Source organism: Platalea leucorodia (assembly GCF_965183815.1).
Source record: "Platalea leucorodia genome assembly, chromosome: 11".
Lineage (NCBI taxonomy): Eukaryota > Metazoa > Chordata > Aves > Pelecaniformes > Threskiornithidae > Platalea > Platalea leucorodia.
The window spans coordinates 19,549,265-19,573,601 of record NC_138833.1 but is presented as its reverse complement, the minus strand read 5'-3'; the positions used below and the strand labels follow the sequence as shown (position 1 = coordinate 19,573,601).

Genomic DNA, 24,337 nt, shown 5'->3' with positions numbered 1-24,337 from the left:
TCCTGAGGCCATATTCCCATGGGATGAGAATCTCTTGGAATAAATCCTCTGTATCTGGACATGAAAAGGGGAGGCCCTGCCTTTGCTTTTTAAGTTAAAGGTTGGAAACTTTTCAAGCATGCTGTGCCAGACTGTTTTCTGAGATCAAGCATGCCTGTAGGTGCTCAGTTGGAGCAGAGAGGTGTTGCATCTCCGTGGAGTGAGATTCTGCTTTGCGGCTGATGGCAGATATCTCACCGAACAAGCTAAAAGCCCTAAAATTGTCCTCTGCACCTTGTGCCCCAGCTCCTAAAGTGGGTGAAGCTTGCAAGTGGCTGTCTGCAGCTGACCCCACCAACGTGTCCTCACGGTGCCCAAATCCCAGCACCTTCACATCCTCGGAGCCAGCGTGGGTACGCCCTGCGCTGCTGGGTGATGGGGAGCGCCGAGCCAGGCAACGTTTTGCTGTTTGCGTTTTACAGTCCCTGCTTCAGGCCACTGCTCTAAGCTCTGTGAAAATATAACATGTGCAGCCAGATCCCTGTGGCACAAGAGTAAAAAGCAAAACGCACGCAGGGACCAGCTCTGTGAATACCCAGGCGTCTCCTCCAGCAGCCGAGATGTTCTCTGTCCTGCATGGAGCTCGCTCCCCTCTGCGCCCCTGTGCTGCCTTGATTTGAACCAGTCAAATTTCCCCAGAAAGCTGCAGGGGTGAAAACCATTTCAAATTAGCTGGCGTCCCTAAGTCCTCATTGCATCTCAGCCCTGGCTTGCAGCCAGGCGACGCGAATGGGCATATAGCACCAGCATTTATGCCAGCCAAGTGGATTAAGGCTTTAAAAACACTTAGTGGAGGAGGCAAAAAGCAGGTGGAACATTTGGCTTCTGGGGATGCTGAGGACCCTTAGCCGCAGGGAGACAGTGGCTGTCCTGTGGGACGCATCTCCCAGCACGACCTCGGTGTGCCGAGATGGACGCTTGCCCACAGACGTGACAGCCAGCCGCTTCCCAAGTGCTGCTAGGCATCAGGTCTGACTTCATCGAGGTGTTTAACCACCTCATTTGCTCAAAGTATCTGCAAGTTTCAACTAGGGGCTGCCTGGAGCTGATGTGCCTTCAGCCGGCTGGGAGAGGAGCGTGGACAGAGCCATGTCGACCGCCCATCACGTCAGGCTCTGGAGGGGTGGAGTAGGAAAAGAAGACCAGCAAGAGAAACTGGCAGCCGTGGAGTTACTTAAGCAAGTCTTGTTTACACCCATTTACTCCTTTTTATATAATAACCTTGGCTGGTCCTTGGGGAGCAGGAGGGGTTGTGCTGCCCCTGCCCACAGCCCCTGGGGGAACCCGCAGGGACCCCGCACGGCACGCGGCCGTCCGCGGCCTCGGAGCAGCAGAGATGCCAAGAGAGCTTAGGTATGGAGAAAGAACTGATTTCCATACCATTTCATGCAGAGATGCCTCCAAATGAAGGCACTTTTCTATAACTGCCAACAATTTCAGAACAGTGAGGTTGGACCTTTATTTTGCGATTAAATTTTTCATCTTGCATGTGGGGGCTTTATTATATAAAGTGTCCTGTTAGGGAAACAAGCCTCTCTAAGGTAAAGATCAAAAAGAAATCTTTCCTCTGTTCCCAGGTGACCTTCTTCATGGAAACATTCAAGCTGCTTTTTCATTCTGCTAAAAAATGGAAACAGTTAGAAATCCTGACTTTCCCAGAAAAGCTGATTCCCGCAGCCCTGCTTATGATCTGCTAAACTCTGCAGAGCGTCAGGCAGAGGTTTCCTATGAAACGACTCTTCTATTTTTGTGCTGAATAACAAGAAGAGCAAAACCAAAACAACTTGAGTCTTGCAAGTGAAGGGTGTTTTGGAAGGTCAAATCCCTGCTTCTGCTCCTGCTCCCTGCAGAGCACTCACACTCACTCCTCTCTCTCTGGGCTGCGTCCTTCTGCAACTTGTCCCCTCATTCTGAATATCTGTAAATTAAGACTTTTTGCTATGTTAATTAGCAGCTAAAAGTTATAGCAGAGCTTTATTCACTGAAGTGCTTGGGATTCATTTTCATAAAAATGACTCTAAGGGTACACAACTTCCACAGCACCCTTCTCTCCCCTGCAAACCCTTCTAGGACTCCCACATTTGCTCTTTCAGAAGAGCAGAGCAGGCTCTTTACTCCCCAAACCTCCCTGCAATACATTCCTAAAATCCACACAGAAACAGTGCCAGGCTTCTTGTGAAGGAAAACCTGCAGTGTGCTCCAGCAGATCCACCAGGACAGGTTTCTGGGTGACAGAGCTTCCACCGAGTACTAACAACTTGATCTCTTTAAAAGCGGTGACGTCCGCGCGTTATGAAAGGGCGCGCTGGCGGTGGGGCGATGACTCACTTCCCCAAACCCGATTCACCTGCCGTCTAAAGTGCAGCGAGAGGTGGAGGCGAAACAGCCTGTGGAAAAAAAAAAGGCACAGCCAGAAATACTCATCTGCTCCCTGAGCAGAAAGCTCTGCCCAGGCCACCGCCGCTGCAGCCAGCCAGGGAGCCCGCAGGCAGCTATTTATAATTGTGGTAGAGACACAGCCCTGCTCATCCCGCCTGAAATCCAGCCCAGGGCCTGTGTTTAGGGCTTCCCACCGGCTGGCTGTGGGGAAGGGGGGCTGCAGGAAGACTCTGAGCAGCCCCCTGCATTGCTCCCTGCGTCTTCAAGGGGCTTTGTTCTCCTCCATGGTCAGACACGGGTCTTAGCTGGACTTTGAGCCACTGACTTTGCAAGAGCTCTTTTGTCCTCATGAAGAAGGACACTTGAATTATCAGGCTAGTGGTGGTGGAGATGCTGGAGCTGAAGGAATAAAGACCAGGGCAGAGGATGAGAAAGCTACACACAAAAGCTCATTTGGAAAAACATCTGTACAGGAGCCAACACTAAGAGCAGAGAGAGGGGAAAAGATCTGAGCTCCCCGGGCAGTGCGGCTGGGGCGAGCACTCACCCAGCAGCTCTTGGCCACTGGGGAAGGAGAATTCATGGAGGGGATGCTCAGCTGCAGGACCTCGCAGCTTGCCCACGCTCGCCCTGCGTCATCACACTGCGATGCCCCAGACAATGCTGCTGGCACCAGCAGATTCGCTCCCAGTTGGTGCCCTGGTGAAGGAGAGCTGGGCTCCCCCGCCAGTTAGCACCCTCCTGTCACCCATTAAGGCACTGGATGAGTGGGACAAGCTGGACCCTGGACCTGACCTGACCAGGGCAGGATAGAGGCATCACTGCAGACCAGGCTCTGCCATCTGCAGAGCCCACCCACCCCCACTTGCAGCCTCCTTTGGCAAAGTGAAAAGGCAGCGCTGGGTGCTGGCATCTGTGTCAGGCGGGTGGGAGCTAAACAGGAAAAGTAAAAGAAGGAAGAAATGAGAGAGGCGGCACGTACTCGCTTCTTGCTGGGGCAAGGAGCCAAGGCCACACGGGCTGGTGAATGAGCCGGGCAGGGCAGCCTGGCGAGTCCCTGAGCTGCAGTGATGGGCCACCACGGCGTCACCCCTGGCCACTCATCCCAGGTCAGGCACGTGGACACACAGCAGCTTGTGAAGCCGGTAGCTTTTGTCTGACCCTGTAGTAATGACTGATTACAAATCAGCTCTCCCCATCCAGAAGACAAAGACCTCCAGGTCTGGCCTGCTAAGATGCAGCTCCCTGTGGACACCAACCTCCTTGGAAGTGGTGGAGCTTGCTGCAATGTAAAGGTGGAGTCACATCCTCAGAGAGTGGGTTCCTTATGGCTTTTCCTCCTCCTCTAACCACTTGGTTATGTTATCCATGCCCTTATGCACCCTAGGATTAGATGGTGCTAAACGAGCCATCCCTCCATGGGGTCTCCTACGGATGGAGGATCCTCAGCTGCCCTTGAAACACCAATGAAAAAACTGCAATGCATCAAGGCAAACTTATAGCACCCTGCACTGCAGACCACAGTCTTGTCACCCATCCTAGGGCTTCCCCCCGATAATGAGGACAATTCTGACCTTGCTTTTAGCTGTACTCCCTTCTCAGGAGTATGTGGCTTGTACATGACCGCCCATGGAAAAAGACATCTCCATGCATTTTATACGGGACTTGCTTCTAAGACTGAGTGATAATGTTCTGCCAACCTCTTTGGCAAGATGTTTGGCAAAAGAGTAAAATGAGCCAGATCTGGATCTGGGCTCTCCCCCTGTGACTCTCCAGTTTCCAGGAGTTCAGGCATAAGCCCAGTTACAAGAGCAATGAGATAGCGTTACATCGCAGCTCTGCGTCCTGCCAATCCATTTGATAGTCCACTCATTTCTCGAGGAATGATGATGCCTCAGGCAAAGCCTGTATGACTCAGAAGGGAAAATATTAAAGTTTTCTTTAATTCCCCAACCCTGTTTACAGCTGATCCTCCTTACGCGGAGAGTCAGGGCCTCTCTGAGCTCTGAAGCAGCAGAGTTTCAGGACCCAGGAACAATACCATGTCATTTAGATGATTGCTCCCTGCCCAACACCTAGTCAGCACAGTGCAGACCTCGAATACCAAACATCAAGGTGCAGTGTGGCACGCTCCTTGCCTCTGCCCAAGGAAAACCAGGCACGGAGCAGCTCCCGTTATTGCACAGAGACCTGAAAGAAAAGGTGCTTGTTATGAAAGACGGGCCGTGACTGCAGACGAAGAGGCTCCCACACCACCTGCTTCCACTTCCTTTTGCTTCACTTACCACGACCGGCTTTGAACCGCGTGGGGCAAATGGAGAAACGTCCTGTGTCTAGAAATATGACGCAAAGAAAGCAAAAATTCCAGGAAGCTGATGTGTTTGTTGACAGGCTGGGAGGGGTATCATGCAAATAAATCCCCGCATATTATTTGCATGTAGCGAGGTGTAAAAATAATTCCTTAGATCAACTCTCAAGGCTTGCAGACAAGCTGGGATCCAGGCACAGCGCTGCTGAAAGAGTGCTGTAAACCATGGGGGCAGGAGTGGGACTGCACAGATGCTGAGGCTGGATTTGGCCCTGGCTCTTTGCTTGATCACCCAAGCAGGAAAAAACAACCTGGGACCTGATCCTGTGCAGGCTGCACTGGCTCGTACACATCTGTGCCACATCAGCCCCGCATGGCCCTTGCTGATGGCAACACTCCTCCTGCTCAGCTGGGATGCCGACACTTTCCTCCTTCTCGTGCTTTTGAAACAGGGAAACTAGTTTTACCTCTGTGCAACAGGACTTTCAGGTCTGACGGTGACAGCCTCATCCGTGCCCGAGGAGGTTGGTGGGCAGAGCGGGGATGGCTGTATGTAAAAGGGGTCATGACATTCCTGGTGCATATTCCCGTTTAGCAAGTGCTTCTGGTGCCTTTGAAGATGCCCTAAGGAGCGCACAGGTCTCTTCTCTCTGCACAAAAAAAAGGCACTACTGGGTAGGTGCTGTCACCTCTGAGCCACTCCTTAATCCCCAATGTGTCAAAATCAAATGTCAACGTTTGCAACAAATATTTATGCACTAAAAAGGAGCAAACATAGCAGGTGTGAAATCCCTGATCCTCATGTCAGCCCCTCAGCAGCCTGGACCACATTAGTGAGGCTGTACTCGAGCCGGAGCACAAGCGGTGCTTGTGGCTGGGAGCCGGAGGAGCTGGTTTCTCCTGCAGGAACACCTGGAATTCCTCACCCTGCACTGACCCTGGGCTGTTTCCTACCTTTAAAGTGAAAGAAAAAATTATAAAATAAATCCTATTGTGCTTTGGAAATAGTTCCTAAACATAGTGTGATCTGTTCTGCATTATGCAAAATGTGAAGTCCTCATCTGGCCAGCAGAATGGTTAGCATTAAGCGTTTAAAGCTTTTTTAAAATTTTTTTTCTTGCAGTTATGTACTGAGTCAGCGCAAATACACCAGTGCCAAAAGAAAGCATTTGGAGTTCAGAACCAGCTCAGCTCTGGATGGAAAGAAGAAAACAAATTGTTCTTACGCAGGTGCTAATGAAGCCTGGTTTCCAATGGACTTGCGTGTCGTGCTTGATTGATTTTTAACTGCATTATGCAAAGGCAGCGGCATGTCCTCGCCGCTTACAAGGCACTGGAGAGCCCACACATGTGAGAATGGTTGTGGAGTGAATCAGGAGGTGAGGAAAAGAACACGACAGGCCCCAGGAAACAGCCCGGTGTCTGCCGGAGGAGCTGGCTGGGGCGATGAAAGATGCTATGCTCCTCACCCGCCGCTGGCTCCCCGTGGCGGAGGCTGCTGCTCCCAAGCTGAGCCGCACAAACAGGTTACGGGAGCACTCTTGAAGCACATCGCTGCAAAGCTGGCCACGGTAGCTAAAGTCACCCTCATTTCACAGGTCAGGAGCCATGAACGCGTCCTTCTTGAGGGGTAATCTGGAGGTAAGACTGGTGAGGACTCCCTGGTGCAATCTTTTGTTCTAGTGAGTATCCAGGTTTTGGTGGAAAAACTTGCCATGGCGAGAACTAAATCATGAGAGGAAAGCGTCTGGCGTGAATGAGCCTCGACCATTTGAGAAATGGCGATGGGGGAAGTGATGTGGCAGGTTACCCTGGGAGGGCACCCAAAGACTGATCCTGTGGATGGGGAACATGGAAAATGTCCCCTGTGGGGCAGAGTCCCTGACAGCCCCCCGACACTCCCGGGGTGACTGCTGTCCCTAATGCCACGCTCAGGAGGTGTTCGGGGCTGTGCTGCTAAACAGGGCCTGAGATTTCTCCAGTCTTGAAAGGACCACTTCCACAGATAACGGAGCAAGCAGCAAAGCCTTCCAAGCCTACATAAAATACTTCAGTTGCTGAGCTTTTAAAACCACTCCATGAGCTGTTTAATGTGATCACAATACATTTTGAAACAAAACCTGCTCCACGGCCCAAACCTCTGCCAGCCACTCCCTTAGTGGGGCATGGGTTTCACCAGCACTCGCATCCTACTGGTGAGCTCCCTCCCTGAGCATCCCTTCCCCTGCATGCATGGGTTTGGTTTGTTTTTGGGACCACACAAAAGAGCCCTTGGGGAATGTGCATCATCCTTATATAAAGTCTGATCTACTAAGCTCCAGGGCTGCCAGATTTCAGCTGTTTTTCCCAGCACCTGCTGTGCAAGAGCTGCTGCCTCCTCACTGTATGGCTGTGTGGCGGGGGGATGCATCTCCCTTGGGACACAGAGCCCATCCTGGGGGTCCGTGAGTGGGAAGGAGGCCTTCCCCAAAAAGGGTCTGAACTGGTTCAGAGCATCTGGGGGAGATGCAGTTTCCCATCTACACTGGAGGGACACCCCTTTCCCCCAAAACATCCTGCCGTGCCGGGTCTGCATGGTCGGGTCTGCAAAGGGGCCTGTGGTGTCCCCCAGACTCCTGAGCCCTGGCGAGCCTCAGCTAGCTCAGGCACCCTGCGCCCTGGGCTGCTCCTGAGCCCCCCAAGCAGCACGGGTATCCTGTGCCCCAGCCGCTCTGGAGCACCCCACGCTCCTGGCTCCCTCCCGGAGCGCCCTGTGCCCCCCAGGACTTGTGCCCCTGCCCTGCTCCGCAGCACCCCAGATCCTCCAGGCAGCCCGCACCATGGGCTGGCTCCAGAGTGCCCTGGCCCTACTCCGGGGCACCCCAAAACACCCCCCACCACTTTTGCACCCTACTCCTGCTTCAGAGCGCCCCAGACCCCCTGGGGACCCTGCGCCCCAGCCGCTCTGGAGAGCCCTCCGGCACCCCCGCGCTCCTGTACCCCCGGCAGTCACTTGTACCCCGCACCCCGGCTGCTCCGCAGCCCCCCAGCACCCCGCGGCCCGGCTCCGGGGGATGGGTACCGGAGCCCCCAGCACCCCCGCGGCCCGGCTCCGGGGGATGGGTACCGGAGCCCCCAGCACCCCGCGGCCCGGCTCCGGGGGATCGGCACCGGAGCCCCCAGCACCCCGCGGCCCGGCTCCGGGGGATCGGTACCGGAGCCCCCAGCACCCCCGCGGCCCGGCTCCGGGGGATCGGTACCGGAGCCCCCAGCACCCCGCGGCCCGGCTCCGGGGGATGGGTACCGGAGCCCCCAGCACCCCGCGGCCCGGCTCCGGGGGATGGGTACCGGAGCCCCCAGCACCCCGCGGCCCGTGCCGACCCCACGCCGGGGCACCCCCGTCCCGCCCGGCCCCGCCCCCGCCCCGCGGCGCCCCCGGTGCCGCCGGCTCCGTTACGAAACGCGGCCGGGGCGGGGCGGGGCGGCGCAGCGCGGCGACGGCGGCAGCCAATGGCGGCCCCCGCGGCCCCGGCCCCGGCGCCCCCCGCCGGCTACGGCTCGGGGCGGGAGCGGGGGTCCTGCCCCGGCGGGACGCGCCGTGCCGGGAGCCGCAGCCCTCCGCCGGGCCGGGCCGGGCCGGGCGGGGCGGGAGCCGCCGGGAGGATGGGCTGAACCGGGCGGAGCGGGGCAACGCGCGGGGACCCGGCGGCGACCGGGCTGTGCGGGCACCGCTGGCCCTAGGGGCAGCTCCCCCTCGTCGGCTGCAACTGCTGCGATGAGCCGCGGCCCCCCCAGCCCGTCCTCCCCACCCCGGGGGGGGAGCCCCGACCGGCAGCCCCTCGGCCCCGGGAGCGGGGACCTGGACATGCTGCGCTGCCCCTCCTGCCTCCTCCTCCTCTGGGAGCCGGTGACCGTGTCCTGCGGTCACTCGTTCTGCAAGTCGTGCCTCGGGGGGGCCGTGCCCTCCCGCTGCCCCCTCTGCCAGGAGAGGCTGAAGCTGCTGGGCGTCGGGTCGGCGAGGTGCAACGTGGTGCTCTGCGGCCTCCTGGAGAAATGCGTGGAGCTGGAGAGCCGGCTGGCCTGGCTGGCAGCCCGTGTCCGGGACTGTCTCACCCGTGGGGACACGCGGGAAGCGCTGAGGATGGCTCAGAAAGGGGTCGAGCTGGGTAAGCATCACCGGGCCCGAGGGGCTGGCGAGGCAGGCTGGGGGTGCGGATGCTGGGTGCGAGGGGCCAGCCCTACCGCTGAGATGAGGATGCGCAGGCTGTGCTGTCGGAGCAGGTGGGTACCAACGTGGGTCACTTTGTCCCAGCACCGCGGTGCCCTCCGAGCTCGCACGGTCCAGAGCTGGGACACCTGGGAAGCTGGAAGCGTCGGAAAGGCAGGGCTGGTGGGGATGGGGAGGGGGGATCCAGGTGCTGGGCATTTCTCCCATGTCCGCAGGTGTCCCGGGGTGAGGGGAGGGGGCGGGTGGCCGGGCAAGCCCCGCTGCTCATCCCAGCCGCAAGGGATGAGCGGGCCTGTGTCCTCTCGGCCACATGCTTCTGGCATTAGCGAGTGGCTGGAGGGGAAAGAGCTGCAAACAGCTTCTTAGATCTTGCCGTCCGGCAATATTTCAGTGTCAGAGGAAGAGCTCTGCCCGGGGGTGACTATTATGTAAAGTGGTTGGGACTTTTCCAGTCTGGGACAGACACGTCCTTACCCCCAGAGCCTGGCGAGGACACAGCCTTGGCCGAGCTCCTGCGCCAGCCCTACGGCGCAGGGCAGGGTGTCGTGTGTCCCCCCGCCCCGGCCCCCTTCTGCAACCGGCTCCTGCAAAACATTTGCCTGCAGGGTCAGGATCGGGCCCAGAGGGATTGATCTACTTTAATGTGTGGCTGTAAGTGGATTTCTTGGAAAGTAATGCTTAAATAAAAGGGGTTATACAATGTAATTGGAGCAGGGGGTTGGGATGGCGGAGGCAGAAGGTCCTTTCTCCACCGGCGTTTCTATGACAGCAGTCAGCTCTCCTCCCGCGGCGCAGACACTTATTCATCGCCCGCTGCGAGACAAGTGCCAGAGGTTCAGGGTATGCCTGGAACCAAAGGGCTGAGCGGGCTGGCCGATCCTGGTGTTGGCAGCAGAAAGCAGGTCCCTTTATGCAACCTCCTGAGGCGTCCGTCTCGTACCCTGCACACCCGTCCTTCAACGCAAATGCACATGCACGGTTCTCTAGTACTGTTTGCCTTATTGCCAGACTTTGACTGGAGTGTGCAATTATATATCTCTTTTTAAAAAGCCTCTGCGAGTATAAAAAGGAAACGTTGCAAGCTCTGTCCTCAGCCTTCCCTGCGTGCTCCGTTCCCTGAAGGACAGGGGAAGTCCGGCTTAGGGCAATGAGGAAATTGCAGTCACAGCAGCCGCAGCTCTTGTAAACCTGCCCTTGCTGGTGCTGCTCAGGCTCAGCCGTGTGGGTGGTGCTTTCAGGACGTGTTTTCCAACTCCTGCAGCCTGCTTTCAGGCTGCACAACTTCTTACACGGTCCCCTTTGCTTTCAAACATAACCACTGATAAATGTTCAACCCACGAGAATGGGGTTTTTTTGTGGTTCGGTGTGGCACGATGGGCCAGTTTGCAGTGCCCTGCTCAGCACAGCCCGCAGAGCCGCTCTCTTTGCTTGAGAAAAAATAGTCAACTTTTTATCTTCTGTTTTTCTAAGTGAACAAAAAAAATGCACCGTAACGTGTAACACCGGAGGCCTCCCGTCATGCGTGGAGGCGGGAGGCTGGGGAGCACTATCAGTCACTCATCAGCTGCCGGGGCCGCCAGCTGGCTTACGTCCCTAATGTCTAATGATATCATAGATCAAGAATAGCTGCAGCAGAAGAGAAATGCAGAATTCATAGCCCCATTTTACACATCTTGTTTTCACCAAATCAGTCACTTTATTGCCAGGCTGTGCGAATGTTCAAATGGGTTTGCCCACAAGGAAAATGAGCCTCTAGGCTTTGTACCCATTTGTTCATCTCTACTTGGGCTGGAATATTTTGTCTCTGAATGCGTGCTTGCGGGACGGGGTACTGAGCAGCAAGTTCCCACGCTTCCTGACTGGAGCCCTAAGGTCCTGGCTAGCATTATAAATGAAAATAAGCTCCGAGGGATCAGGTGTTGCTCTGCACAGGTCAGCGTGGCCAGTGCAGCCTTGGTGCAGGAGTGGCTGGGGCCGGGCTCTCTGCTGCTCTCCAGGTTGCGGTGGCACCTTGAGCCCCAGGCAGAGAGCAAGGTCTGCCTGTGCTCTGCGCTGGGCACGGGGACAAAAGTAGGCGATAGCCATGGCAGAGCTTCCTCCTCCATGATAAGAAGTGATGGGCACCTGGGAAGATCGGTGGGCGCCTGGGCATGGTGACAGTGGAGGCAGGCAGGGGTGCGGGCAGACCTGCAGTTTGCTGGCAGAGCTGCATCAGTGCTGTGTTTGACCCGGAGCAGGAGGAAAGGCTGCCAGGGCTGGAAGTGCAGGAGACATCATCAGCCACGATGTCTCCCAATGACCACTGGCCAGCTGCTGCACAGCCCCCTAGACCCAGCTGGCCCCGGTAGGAGCTGCTGGCCCTTCAGGAAGGCGGTGCTACCACAGTAAAGGCAGTGCCAGTGCCTGCAAATGGTGCCTAATTTATAATGCAGATTTGGCCTCAGAGGCAGCGTCCTGCTGGTGATGGTCAGCACTGGGGGTGGGACCCAGGGCTGGGTGCACGGACCCGTTGCCTTAGCTGGAAAGGCAGCAGTGCGATGGATGTAGGTCACCTCTGCGGCAGGCTGTGATATAACGGGGTGGGTCTGGGAATCCTCCACGGTTCAAACCCACAAACGTAACCACACCTGGCTGCTCTGTGAGCTGCACTGTGTGCGCTTTCGGGGTGCTGCTCACTCATACTCCCTGACATCCTCCAGCCCGGTTCCCCTGCTGGCAATGCTGGTAGAAAGGAAGGGCTTTATGGGGCTTCCCTGAGGCAGGAGAGAAGAGGGTCTCACTGCCTGTTATTTAGGAGCAGGCAGGAGCACGCGGGGCACCCAGCACCGTGATGCTTGGGGTGTCATGGCCCTGCGGGAGCTGTGTCCCCTCTGCCACTGAGATCCCATCAGTGACATCTCGCTGATGAGGAGCTGGATGCTCAGTTCCTTTCCTCCATTTTGGGAAATCTCAGCCTTTTCTCATACTTGGAAACCCCAAGTCATGTGGTGGGGGCAGATCCTTGCACCCCTCCTGGTTTCCCCTCTGCTCCCGGAGAGCGGTGGCAGCCAGGTGGGTCTGGGAGGCTCCCTGGTGTTTTGGGATCGCAGGTCTCTGCAGCTGCAGGCTCGTTTGGTAACGTGTTATTGTGGCTCTGCTGGGTGAATCACATCACAGAGCCTCCCATGGCAACAGCCCCCATAGGGAGCGCAGGTATGGTACAGCCTTTTTGCTGCATCCCAAAAGGATGGATGAGAGCCCAGATCCCAGTGTGACTGAGCCCCAAGGCAGTGGTGGGGCATCTTGGCTGAGGGCATTCGGGGCAGATAGGGAAAAACAAAGGGAAGAGCCTCAGAGAATTTAAAACCAGATATTTAGGGAAAATAACTTCCTTCCTGAGACTTAGGAGGCCAGCAACTCCTGCCAAAGGGGAGCACAGGAGCTGGCTGTGCTCAATGCGGGCAGCAGCGCAGGGGCTGTCCTGCCATGGCAGGGTCTCCCTGGCCTCATCCAGCCCCGCTGCCTCACCGCGCACAGACTCATCACACGAGTGACGACCTTTCTCTTTCCAGCCCCGGACGCCAGCTCCCTGCGGCTGTGCCAGGCAGAGGTGTTCATGGCGCTGGGGCAGCACCCGCAGGCACTGGAGGACCTGGATGCTGTGTGCAAGGCTGAGCCTGGAGAGCATGAGGTGAGCAGAGGGGAGGCCTCATCGGCTGGCTGTGCTTGGAGCCAAATCTTACTGTATGGGAGTGGTTTCCTCCTTTTCTGAATTCTCCTAGCCATTGGATTCATCCTGCTCAGAAGTACACTTGCCAAACCCATTAAGTTGCAAATCCAGGCTGCAAGTGCTGCGTTGCACTGATGGGAGCGGTCTGGCGCCGTGTCCGTCCTTGCTGGCGTGCAGGCGGTGAGGGCACGTAGCCCTGCTGGTGCGCAGGATCGCAGCTGGTGGCTTGGGGATGTGTTGGCCAGAGGCTGAGCTGCCCTTGAAGAAATCAGCCCTGGGAGCTCGCTTGCTGATTTGTGAAGCACTCGTTGGCAATAGTTTTCCAGCTTCAAAGGCAGAAGCCCTTGACTCCTTCTCTAGGTCTCAGTGGGGTTTGTTTGCTTGGCTTTTGCAACTGCTGCATTTTGGAAGAGTTCTGTTTTATGGGTACCTGGCTGCGGGTGGACCTGGTGGGCAAAAAGGACAAGTCTGAGCATGGGAGCAGTGACGTGTCCGGGTGCTTTGGCCTGGGATGGGAGCAGGCAGGAGGCTGGAGGGAGATTCCCTCAGGGCTCGCATGGGAGCTGAAGGGGCATGTGCTCAGCTGGTCACTGTCTCGTAGTTACTGCAGGTTTTTCTGCTCTGCAGGGCTTCTTCAGGAAAGGGAAGGTGCTTCTGGAGATGGGACAGAGAGCCGAAGCCCTGCTGGTGTGGGAGCACTGCCTGACGCTCAGTCCCCATTTCCACCCTGCTCGGAGAGAGATGGAGAAGGTGCGTGGGCCGTACCGTGGCGGGGTCCTGTGCCCTCACATCACACAGGGAGATGCCCTTGTCCTCTGAAGGACTCGCGTCCATCACGATCGTGCTGCTCTGGCCAGCACTGGGATCAAGTGAAGTCGGGTCCTGGTCCAAGAGCCTTCCCATCGCTCCGATGCAGGTTCACCCATGAAGAAAACTCCCCTTCCTCAGTCCGTATCTTCAAGTCTCAGGTTTTGCAGGGTTTAGATGCTGACATGGCATGAGGTGGGCTTCGAGGCAGCATCAGTAGTCACCCAAGGCAAAGCAGCCAGCTGAAAGCTGCCACTGGAGAGTCAATGTCTTTTCTGCAGATGATTTCAGGCCAGCACCCACCTGTGTACCAAAATCACCGTCACTGGTGGGGCCTCCAGCAGTGTCCCCCAGCATGGGGACTTCATGCCATGAATGGACACTTGCCCTCCAGGAGGGAAAGGGCAGGGAAATGGCAAATGACCTCATACCCTCCACAGCTCACTCCCTTCCTCCTCTTTGTGGGTGATGGAGAACATGGGTCCCACCCCTTAAAATACACCATTTTGTTTGCTGCCTCCTGCTGCTTTCTTCCTTACGTGCTGCTAAGGCATTTTTTTGATGGAGAGCTCAGCCAGCACTGAAATAAGTAACCCCAACGTGCCCTGTGGCGAGCAAGAAGCCGCTTTGGGGAAGGAGGGAGCCTGGCAGCCCACCCACCTCCCTGTCTCCTTCTCCCAGCACCCCCTGAGCCCCTCTTTCTCCTTGCAGATCCTTGCACAGGAGGATGCTCCTCAGCCACGCACGGCTACTGCATGCCTGGGTGATGCTCACCTGGGCTTGACTTGTCCCCAGGTCGATGGAGGGAGCCCTGAGCTCCCGTCTTCCGCACAAGATCAGGTGAGAGAGCCTCCAATGATCTGAGTCTGCGATGGGACTTAATGTCCCTCTAGTTCATCCCAAATTGGGGTTTTCTGATGATGGGAAAGGAGGTGTGATAAGGGGAGACTCTGCAGGACCATAACCATGTGCACGTGGTTGTGTGCTGGGATGAGAAGCTGCAGGTAGTGCAGGGCGGGAGAGCAAAGACACCATCGAGCTGATGCTGCGGAGGCTGTGGAAACAGAAGAGGCTCTTTCTGTCTCCATTCCTCTCCCAGTTTTATTCTGCAATACTTCTGGTAAGATTTTAGACTTTCATTGTGTTTAAAACACTGAAGTCACACTACATTCAGCACAAAAAAAAAAAGAAAATATCAGTTTGAATGTTTTTTTTTCATCCAAAAACCACATTTGAGAACAGTTCAGACCATTAGCAGCTATTAAGGAAAGCTCATCTTTTGCTCTTTGCCTTCTATAGATTAATTTGGCAGGTTTGGAGAGAGGTGGAAATCAAGAGGAAATGGGCTCAGATGCACCCAAATACCAGGTGGTACATCTGGAAAGAGTAAACCCATGTTTTAACCATGAGATGAGCAGGGGTGCCTGGGAAGGCCATGCTCTCCTGCTGTCCCGCAGATGCAAGGTGTTAGTATACACCAACACGCTGGAAAGACTCCCGGTGCCATCGGGCTCGGTGGGGTGGATGGGGCAGTGTATTCAAAAGGAGGAGAGGTTTGAGGCTTGATTTAATCTTTGCTGTGTCTAGGATCAGGAGGGAGAGCCAGTGGATGGCCAAGGGGATGCTGGGTCTGAGCACGGCCAGGGCACAGCCACGCTTTCCCAGCTGGGGCGACGTCAGGAACCGGAGACTTCGGCAGAGAGACAGGGCCAGCGGTTAGTAGGTGAGTGTCGTCAAAGGTACCAAAATCACATCTCATGCAAAATACTTGTTTAAAATCCATTTTGGCACTGAAAACTTAGTTTTTGCGCTGTGTGCCAGCTCAGCGAGCAGAGATCTCAGGGGCAACCGATGGGGCAGCTCTGGCCAGCACATTTGCTGCTTCTCATGCATGTGAGGAGGATCCGATCTTCCCATGTTGAGGTGGTGAAAGTACACCAAACCTTTGGGTGTCACTTGGTGAAAAGTTCTTGCCGAAGCCAGACATCGCTTGTTCCCTGTGTGGAGCTGGGGAGAGGCTTCCCTTGGTTCCCATGGGGTTTAGATCAGAACTTAAATTCCCTTGCGAGGGACGCAGCGTGTCATGTGCTGGGGGAAGCTGCACCTCCGTTGGCATTAATTGCCATCAGCATCCAGCCAGGTGGCTTCCACATATGTAGGTTTGCATAAAGCAGTGATGATGCCCTGTGGCAGGTCTCCAGAGCCCTCCATCTGGGAGCTTCGTAGGCCCCTTCACCTCTCAGTGCCTCAGTTTCCCTGCCTGCAAAAGGAGGTAGGGAGATACCACCTTCCTCTACCAAGTACCATGAGACCCACTGATGGAGAAGCTCTGGATGAACACGGCTGGGTTTATAGTGGGGTTTATGTCACATTTCCTAGCGGTTTTGTTTTAACCTTCAAAGCACTTTGTGTAGCAATTAACTACTTACACCTCAGAACAAGGTCAGAAAGCAAAGATTAATTTTCAGTATTGAAATGGGGGGTTGTCTCCTCTTTCCTTCTCTTTTGCCACTAGATAACGAAGAGGAAACAGCAGCAGCAAAGTGTACCCAGATATGCCTCAGGGAGCTGCTGAGCATATCTGACTTGGAGTGTTCCCTCTGCATACGGTGAGTTCTCTGGTGGGAGAGCTTTTAGGATGAAGAATTAGCACCTGATGGGTTTTCTTTCCTGGTGTGGATCTTTCTTCATATCTTAATAGCAAACTCAGTCCCCAGTACTGCCGAAACACAGGTTTCAGTAGAGAGAACAGATGAGAGGGGAGGACAGGAGCATGCTTTGCCCTGCCAGGCTTTAAGAGCTCAGATTGCCCTGTCTCAGGGCGCAGCATCGTTAGGCATCGCTTGGGACATTGGAGCGGAGGTGGGGATGTTCAGTGGGGTCAAAGACTGAAAGTGGTGGTTGCCCTTTGTAACTGCAGGCTGGAACAGGGAGGTGCTGCCCCAGGGAAATACCATCAGCAACAGGGGTATTGCAAACACAGAGGGGAGCATTTCTGAGCTCTCTGCCCAGAGATGGAAGAGGGGACCAGGTAGAGCCCGTGTCCCACTTCTGACTCAGGGCCGGGGAAGGGCTGGGTGCTGCCACAGGGCATGCTGAAACCAGGCTGTTCTTTCTGGCGTGTCCCAGGACCTTGAGCAGTTGTGCAAGCGGCTGCTGGCAGAGGGCTGGGTGTTGCACAGCCGGACGTGCAAGACGGTCAAGGTCTCCTGTATGGCAGCTTTTTCCGGGTCTGAGCATGGCATGGGGGAATGACACAGGGGAGAGAGATCAACACTGTATCTGATCTGAATTAGGCGAATTTAGGTCTCTTCTGAGAGCAGGGAAACATAATGTTCAGGAGCAGTCAGGGCTCAGTGCTGAGCAGGGCTTTCCTGAGACCTTCACTTCATTTCTGATCCTGGAGCTACCTGTGAGCAAGCCGAGTGCTTGCTGCCAGCTCTGCTCTGGGAGCAGGGGAGAAGGAGGCACTTTCCCGTCGCTGCCTTTTGGGCTACATATCACTGTGGGTGTCTGAGGAACCACAGCCCTGCCAGGACCAAGGGGTGCCATCTGTGTACTGATGGGGTCCGCAGGGACCCCGCAGGGATGGGGAGCAGTGCTGAGGCCTGGGACAGTTCTCATCTTACATCATTGTGCAAGTCCAACAGTCTGAGCCCAGACTTCTAATTAAAGGAATAAGCCAGTTAGGAACCCTTACATTTAATTAACAGGAGTTATGAGCAAAGCTTAGCCAATACAGCTTTAGTGAAGGTGAGCTTAATAGCCGTGGGCTGCCAGGGCTTGGAAGACATGGCATGAGATAGCTTTCCATGGTGTCACATCCCTGCAGCATCACTGTCTTCAGTGCAGAAAGCTGGTGACGGCAGCAGATTTCCCTTGAAATGGTGGAGGGGACATGGGGAATGCTGCTTTCCTGCTGGAAGCAAAATCGCTTGCTGTCAGCAAGGTGATTCAAGGAAGATGCAGGTGCAAGGCTGGGGATAGCCAGAAGCTGCACCCACGGCTTTGCCCACCCTGACCTGCTCAACCCTTGCAGCACCAGCCTGGGCCTCTGCAAGTCCCTGAGCGCTTTGGGGGACCCCCCCGCTGTGGGGCTGAGACCAGCCAGGGTTTCCAAAGCAGGGTGCTGAGCCAGGCCTGGGGAATGACAGTTTTGAGGGCACCCAGCCCTGTGAACAGAGGCTCTGTTAAGTCTCTCTCTGCAGGCTTAGCTGCCCTCCTTCCCCCGCGTTGCTTTCTGCAGTCCGTTGACTTTGGTCCCTTTGCAGGATGTTCTTCGAGCCGGTGACGACGCCGTGTGGGCACACCTTCTGCAAGGAGTGCCTCGAACGCTGCCTGGACCACCGGCCCAACTGCCCCCTCTGCAAACAGAGCCTGAGAGAGGTGAGGGCACGCATCCCATGGGAGGGAGCCCAAGGGAGAGACGAGGATCGGCTCCGGCTGCCAGCAGCGTGCCCAGGGCTGGGGTGGGAAGGTGCGATGCTCGCATGTTAGCAGCTCCCTGGCACAGCGGTGTCAGCTCCACTCACATGGGAATGACCAGACAGTTGATAATTAAGACCAAGAGATTCATTTCCACAAGATGCCAGAGTGATTTAGTGAGATTGTAAACAGGACTGAGAGGGGGAGAGAGAGAGAGAGAGAAAGAAGCGAATGCTAATTACTTTTAAAAATGGAAATGGGTGGAAAACCTGCTAGCCTGGAGATTTGATTTAATTTTTAATGAAAAGGGACTTGGATGAGACCATCAGAGAAATTAGGTTGTCATACAAGGGCTGCATCACTGTCAGAGACAGGATGCTGCGTTGGACGGGCCCCGGCTCTGAGCTGCGTCTGGAGGTCTCGGTGGAGCTGACATCCCGTCCTGCTAGATGGCTCGACATCCCCCGATAGGTTTTATTCCTGACTTTCTCTGATCTAAAATTACTCTCAGCTCCAATAAAAGTAAGCGTGATTCAGAGCCTGGCATGGCCTCAGGGCTCCCCCTCGTGTTCTTCTTCAACCTATTTCGGGGTCTAATTTCTTTTAGTACCTGAAGGCTGGAAGCTACAGCCCCACCGTGCTGCTGCAGGACATCATGCTGGCCACCTTCCCCGCACAGGTGGCCGAGCGCCGGGAGCTGCACCAGGCTGAGATGGCAGAGCTCTCCAAGTAAGCAGGGACCTGCTCCAGCACGTGTGTGCATGCGTGCGTGTGTGTGTGTGTGTGTGTGCACGGGGGCCGGGAGGGGCTCCGAGGGGGCTGGCCACACCACATACCATTGCTCTGGCTTGGTTCTGCTCAAGTGGTGTCTGTCCTGCTTCTAGGACCACATCACAGCAGTGCTGGGTGGGTATGGATGTGCCCCATGGGGCACCTGGGGATGAGGGAGCATCTCTCCAAGGAGCTGTTTTGTGGGCAGCATCTGTCCTTGGGCTCTTGGTGAGCCAAGTAGAAGCTTTGATGTTGCTCTGCACCGGAGCATCACTTCTTGGGGTAAAGGACACATCTGGTTTGGGGCAGCAGCTGATGCAGAGCCCTTGGGATGGGGTTTGCTCCAGGAGGTTTCATAGTGGTCTCTCCTCCTGTCCCTCAGCCTGACCAAGAACATCCCCATCTTCGTATGCACGATGTCCTTCCCAGGCATCGCCTGCCCTCTGCACGTCTTCGAACCTCGCTACCGCCTCATGATCCGGCGGTGCCAGGAGACTGGCACGAGGAGGTTCGGCATGTGTATATACGAGAATGGGAAAAGGTGAGCTCCTGGGCAAGGCAGCTTCCCTCTGCCTTGGCTGATTTGCCCCTCTCTGCCCCAGCCCAAATGTCTAAAATCCCAAGTAGTTTGGAGAGGAGATACAAGATGCAATTTCCTATCCCACTGCACTCTGCAGATAAAATCAGGAGGGAGTTGGTGTGTTCCCCACACAGCAGAGTGAAACGGGATCTCGCTGCCTTCTGGCATTGCACCGGCCAGGCAAGGAATGGGGCCAGGGCTGGAGCTGGGCAGAGCCAGCGGTGGCTGTTAAATATGACGGTCTTGGAACAGCTTCTGGCTCAGGATGTCTCTGAGCTGCATGGTTCCCTGGCCATGTCCTCCGGCTCCTCTTAGTGAGCACTTTAAAATTGCCATATTTCTCATACTCTGTCCTTAACAAGCTACGAGAGGACACGGCGCTAAATGGGCTTTTGTTTGGTGCAGTGTGGCCATCCTTGTGCTCCTGGTGGCACCTCCAGATCTCAGATGGGCTCAGTCTCCAGGCTGCTAACCCAAGTACTGTTAAATACCTGTATTTACATGATGTATTCTCCCTGTGCTCCAGTCCTGTTCAAGTGAAATGAGATAAATAACATTTTCTGGACTTTGGGAGGATGGCTCTGCAATGGATGGTGTCTTCAGGACCACTGGACATCAGGGCAGTATGAGGACCCAAGTCATTTTGGTGTAAGGCAAATCCAAGGGAGTGTGGACAGTGTGCTCGCTATTCCCTGCCCTTTTAGCAGCAAGTGATAACTCAACAGAGTTGAGTGAATCTCTGAATTTGCCCCCTCCCAGACAGTGTGTTCCTGGGCCTTTTCCTCCTTGGAGGTGGTGCCTTCAGGAGAAGCAGCTCTCCCACCACTGGTATCCCAGCTCAGCTCCTCTTTTCTCTCCCTGGCTCCCTCCAGTTTTGCTGACTACGGCTGCATGCTGGAGATTCGGCAGATCGAGCTGCTGGCGGATGGGAGGTCCTTGGTGGACACCATCGGCAGGAGGCGGTTCCGGGTGCTGAGACGCGGACACAGGGATGGCTACAACACTGCCGACATCGAGTACCTGGAGGACAAGAAGGTGAGGGCAGGGCCAGGGCAAGAGCCCCTGCTGCGGTGGGACAGAGCCTCCCCATGGACACCTGCATCCCTCTTCCCTCCATGCAGGTGGCCGGGGAGGAGCTGCAGGAGCTGCAGTGCCTGCACGAAAGCACCTACCGCTTGGCTCAGCGGTTTTGTGAGCACGGAGACCTTGCCTCCAGGCACATTTTGATGCAGCATGGACCCTTGCCGGCGAAGGAAGAGGACATCCAGGTAACGCCCCGAGGGAAGGGATGCTCTAAATAGAGAGGGTACCAAGAGAGGCCCTGAAGCAGCGCCGTTCCTGTGCTGACCACCCTGCTTCCCTGCTCACCTCCCCCCCAAGATGAGCAAAACAAACCTTGTTTTTCACTCCCGTTACCAGTTATGGCATCTCTCACTCCGAGATATGGTAGGTCTTGTTTGTTAAAACTGTTTACTGTTTCTTTTTTAAACTGTTCTTGGAAACTGAGCAATGAGTTTTAAAAACTTTCCTGGCCTCTTTTCCTAAATGGTGACCAAGAAACTGAACTGCCTGGATTTGAAAACACTTGGGAAAAAAACAAAAACCCAAATGGGCAAAGAAACGAACCCCACAGCTCAGCCAGTCTGCGATCTCCTTTCTCATTGTGTTTCTTTGAGACAGCCATAGCTGGCCAGAATAGCTACCAGGGCAGGATCTAGTTTGCTCATTAAGTTGCTCTAAGAAATTCAGATTCTGGAGAGAAAAAAAAAGCCCAAAATTTAGTTTTCACTCCTTTAAGAAAGTGTTTCCTGCCGGGACTGTTACAAGTATGCTCTTGCTGGCTTGTCCCAGGCTAAGGCTGTCCTGGCCAGCAATCCCATCGACGCTGTGCTCAAAATTACAACACGATTCATCCTCCTTCAGCTGAATCGAGCATTTCCCTCTCAGTTTGGCTCAGGTTTTAAAAAAGCCGGTTTACAAAAGCACTGCCCAGCGGTTGTGTCTGCCTGGCCTGCACCTTGCCTCTTTGTCTTTGGGGCAAATGCCCCAAAAGATATCAACCACACAGAATTCGGCCTGGGTTTAGAAAAAGCATTGCCTTAAAGAAGGAAATGCACAAGATATTTCTTTGTCTCTTTAGTATAGACTTTTTCCTGGTTACATCTGTGTCTGGAGACTCCCTGGGGAATGCTTGTCTGGAAATTAAATCAGTTTATCCAGCAGTTTTGAGCCTGGACAGACAAAAGGGCCGTTTAGAGGAACACCTTAGCCAAAGCTGGCATTGCTGTCTTGACAAGAGCAAATGTTTCCCATCCGCGATGCCGCCCAAAAGCCTTGGGTTCACCTTGCAGTTCCTGACGTGGGGGTCTCTCTCTCTCTCCCCTCCAGGCTTCAGCAGACGGCCCGACATGGTGCTGGTGGCTCATCTCCATCCTGCCCCTTGACCCGTCCTACCAGCTGAACCTCTTCTCCACCACCTCCCTGCGTGCCCGCCTCACCCAGCTGCAGCGCATCCTCACTGCCCTGCTGCAGCAGCCCCCCGCCGGGCACCCGCTGCCCGAGCACAGCCCCCGGGGCCGCGTCTGAGCCCCCCGGCCTCTCTGCAGGGGAGGCCTCCACTCCCTCGGGTTTCTCTATGTGTTGCTTCATGGTTTTGCGTGTGGTTTGAGACCCTCCAAAAGTGAACTCAGCGATGAGCTGGGCACCCTCTGTCTGGCTCGGTGGGGCCAGTGCCGCACCAGCAGTGACACTACACCGGCTGTGCCGCCTCTGGGAGCTGCTCGGTGACACAGCCGTGCTGTGCCGCCAGAGGGGGGACCAGGATGGCAATCTGGGTTGTGTCTCGGGAACCAAAATCACCTGCTGAGCTGCTTTGGTGCTAAGGGAGATTCTCCTTAGGGCAGAGGACTGAGTGCGGGGATCACCTCGGTTTTGGCTCTTCTGCTTTGAAGGACAACATAGGGGTTTTTGGTAAATGGTCCTGCTGTGTGCAGCAGATTTAGAGGCTTGGGAGAAGTGGCACTGGGAGGCAGAGACGTCCTGATGGCTTCCCCCAGCCTTGGGAGCTGACGGCTCTGCCTCTGCTTATGACTTTGACTTAATTTCTATTCGAATGAGAAGAAAGGTTAAATTAAACAATCTAAAACTCATGGTCCTGCTCCCAACCACCTCCATGGCCACATGGTGAGGAGATGCTCCTCTCCGAATGCGACTGGGTCCGGACATCCCCTTCCCACCGCTCTGCTCGGTGCTTTGCTGTGTTTGCTGTGCCGAGCTCGCCGGCCACTTGCCCGGGCTGGACCCATGCTGGAGGCTGCCGGCCGCTTTCCCGACTGCCAGCTCCACTGCCGTGAAGTGCTGTGGGAAGGGGGGGATTGGGCAGCGTTGGTGCTTTTCCCCCCACCCAAAGGCTGCTGTTCTGAGCCTGGCTGGGTTCAGGTTGCAGGGTCGGACTTGGGACCTGGAAGGCGCTGATGGAGACTTTCTGCTCCTTGACTAGTGCAATTTTCCCATGTTTGGCATTTCTTGTGAACTTTCTGTCTCCTCAGGAGAAAATAGGGATCTGAGCTGAGGCTGGATCCTTGCACTTGGGACCCAGAACAGTTCAGGATCCCCCAAAGAGCACAAAGTGAAGTCACAGGGAGCCGAACCTCTGGAGAGGGGGGGAGCAGGTAGGACCGGAGACCGAGGCTGTGAGCCCCATGTCAGGGGAGCAAGTGCCTGTCTGCAAGTGCCTGGCTGCTGCTTGTCTCTAAACACAGGGAAAAGACTATTCCCCTGGACAGACCAGGCTTTCCTCCATGGAAATCCTGAAGGTTTGGGATTTTTGTCTCCCATCCATAATTTCAGTGGCTTTGAGTTGAATTTTAGGAGTGACATCCACTTAGTCGCTGGATTAACATTGTTCCAGAATTTTATCCCTGCTTTTCTCAAAGGCCCTGCACCCCATCTGGGGGCTCAGGGGGCTGTTGGGGGTGTGTGGGAGAGAACATCAGGCTGGGGCTACAGTGCTCCTTACTGCACGTGTTGCTGGGCTCAGCCCGGGGCAGGAGGCTCTGGACACATCTCTGGAGAGGTCCCTGGCCAGGGCCACCACCTTTCCCCATCCTGCTCTCTCCAGGAGCTAGAGATCTCGGTCTCTCCTCTCCAGCAAAGTGCCTCCCTGGAGTGACAGTCAGGGGGAGCTGAGGTCTTGCTCCCCAGGGACCATAGTGAGTGCAGGGTGGCTCAGCACAACTTTTCTACCTTTGAGCCATGTCCTTCCCCACTTTGCTGCTGTCTCTGGGGCACCGTGACTCCCCCAAGGGGCTATATCCTCGGGACGTCGGATCGGGGTGGGCAGGGGTAGGTGATGGAGGGATGACTTGCAGTCCCGGGGCAGGTGTGTGCAGGTGGCACGATGCCACTGAAGTTTGGGAAGTGCCTTTCTTTTCCGCAGAGTCAATGTGAGCTCACTCAGTGACCCCCCCTGCCCCGAGCCCCTCACCTACCCCCCAATTTGCCTGTTCCCCAGGTGTGGGAGCTCCCTGGGCCACTGCAGGTCCCTCTAGCAAGGGGGTGGCATGGGGGGATGCAGGGGAGAAGCATGGGTCTGCACCACGTCCATGCTGGGGGAGAACTGGAGACCAGCGCCCCGTCTGCCTGGCTGCTTTGGGAAGGGACTCGTGCAAATCTCTCCGGTTTGCTTGGAGCGCCTTTGGGGTTTGTATTAGCATCTTTGGTCATTGAATTAAATTTTCTTCCTGGTCATTGAAATAAAGACCTTTTTTGTTGTTGTTGTTTTGTTGCTGGTGTTTAACTTTTAGCCGCTCATTGATGAAAGTGCTTGGGCATCACCAGGGAGATTTGGGGCTGCGTGGAGAGGTGACACCCTGGCCTTCAGACAGCAGGTTAGATAGACACAGTGAACACAGTCCAGCGAAGGTAGATGGCAACAAGAGAAAAAAATAAGGTGGTTTTGCTCGCAGAAAGTGAGCATGTGAAACAAGGCAGGAAGGACCAGCTCCTGCCTGTCATCACAGCTAAAGGCTTTGGGGGAGGATGGGAAGCAGGAGACCAGTCTGGTAGAGATGCTGACCGGTGTGGGATGACCCTGGAGAGTGTCTGTCCCTC

At 55.6% G+C, this 24,337-nt stretch overlaps 1 protein-coding gene across 1 annotated transcript; it reads left to right on the top strand.

Annotated features, from left to right (window-relative positions):
• Positions 1-8,369: 8,369 nt before the first annotated feature.
• On the top strand, positions 8,370-24,000 carry LOC309596403 (LON peptidase N-terminal domain and RING finger protein 1-like). Its single transcript, XM_082324581.1, has 12 exons — positions 8,370-8,871; positions 12,485-12,603; positions 13,270-13,392; positions 14,161-14,289; positions 15,037-15,172; positions 15,965-16,058; positions 17,721-17,835; positions 18,482-18,603; positions 19,028-19,186; positions 20,098-20,260; positions 20,347-20,493; positions 21,614-24,000. Exons 1-12 carry the CDS (start codon positions 8,481-8,483, stop codon positions 21,809-21,811), a joined length of 1,896 nt encoding a protein of 631 aa, XP_082180707.1. The 5' UTR covers positions 8,370-8,480; the 3' UTR covers positions 21,812-24,000.
• Positions 24,001-24,337: the final 337 nt, after the last annotated feature.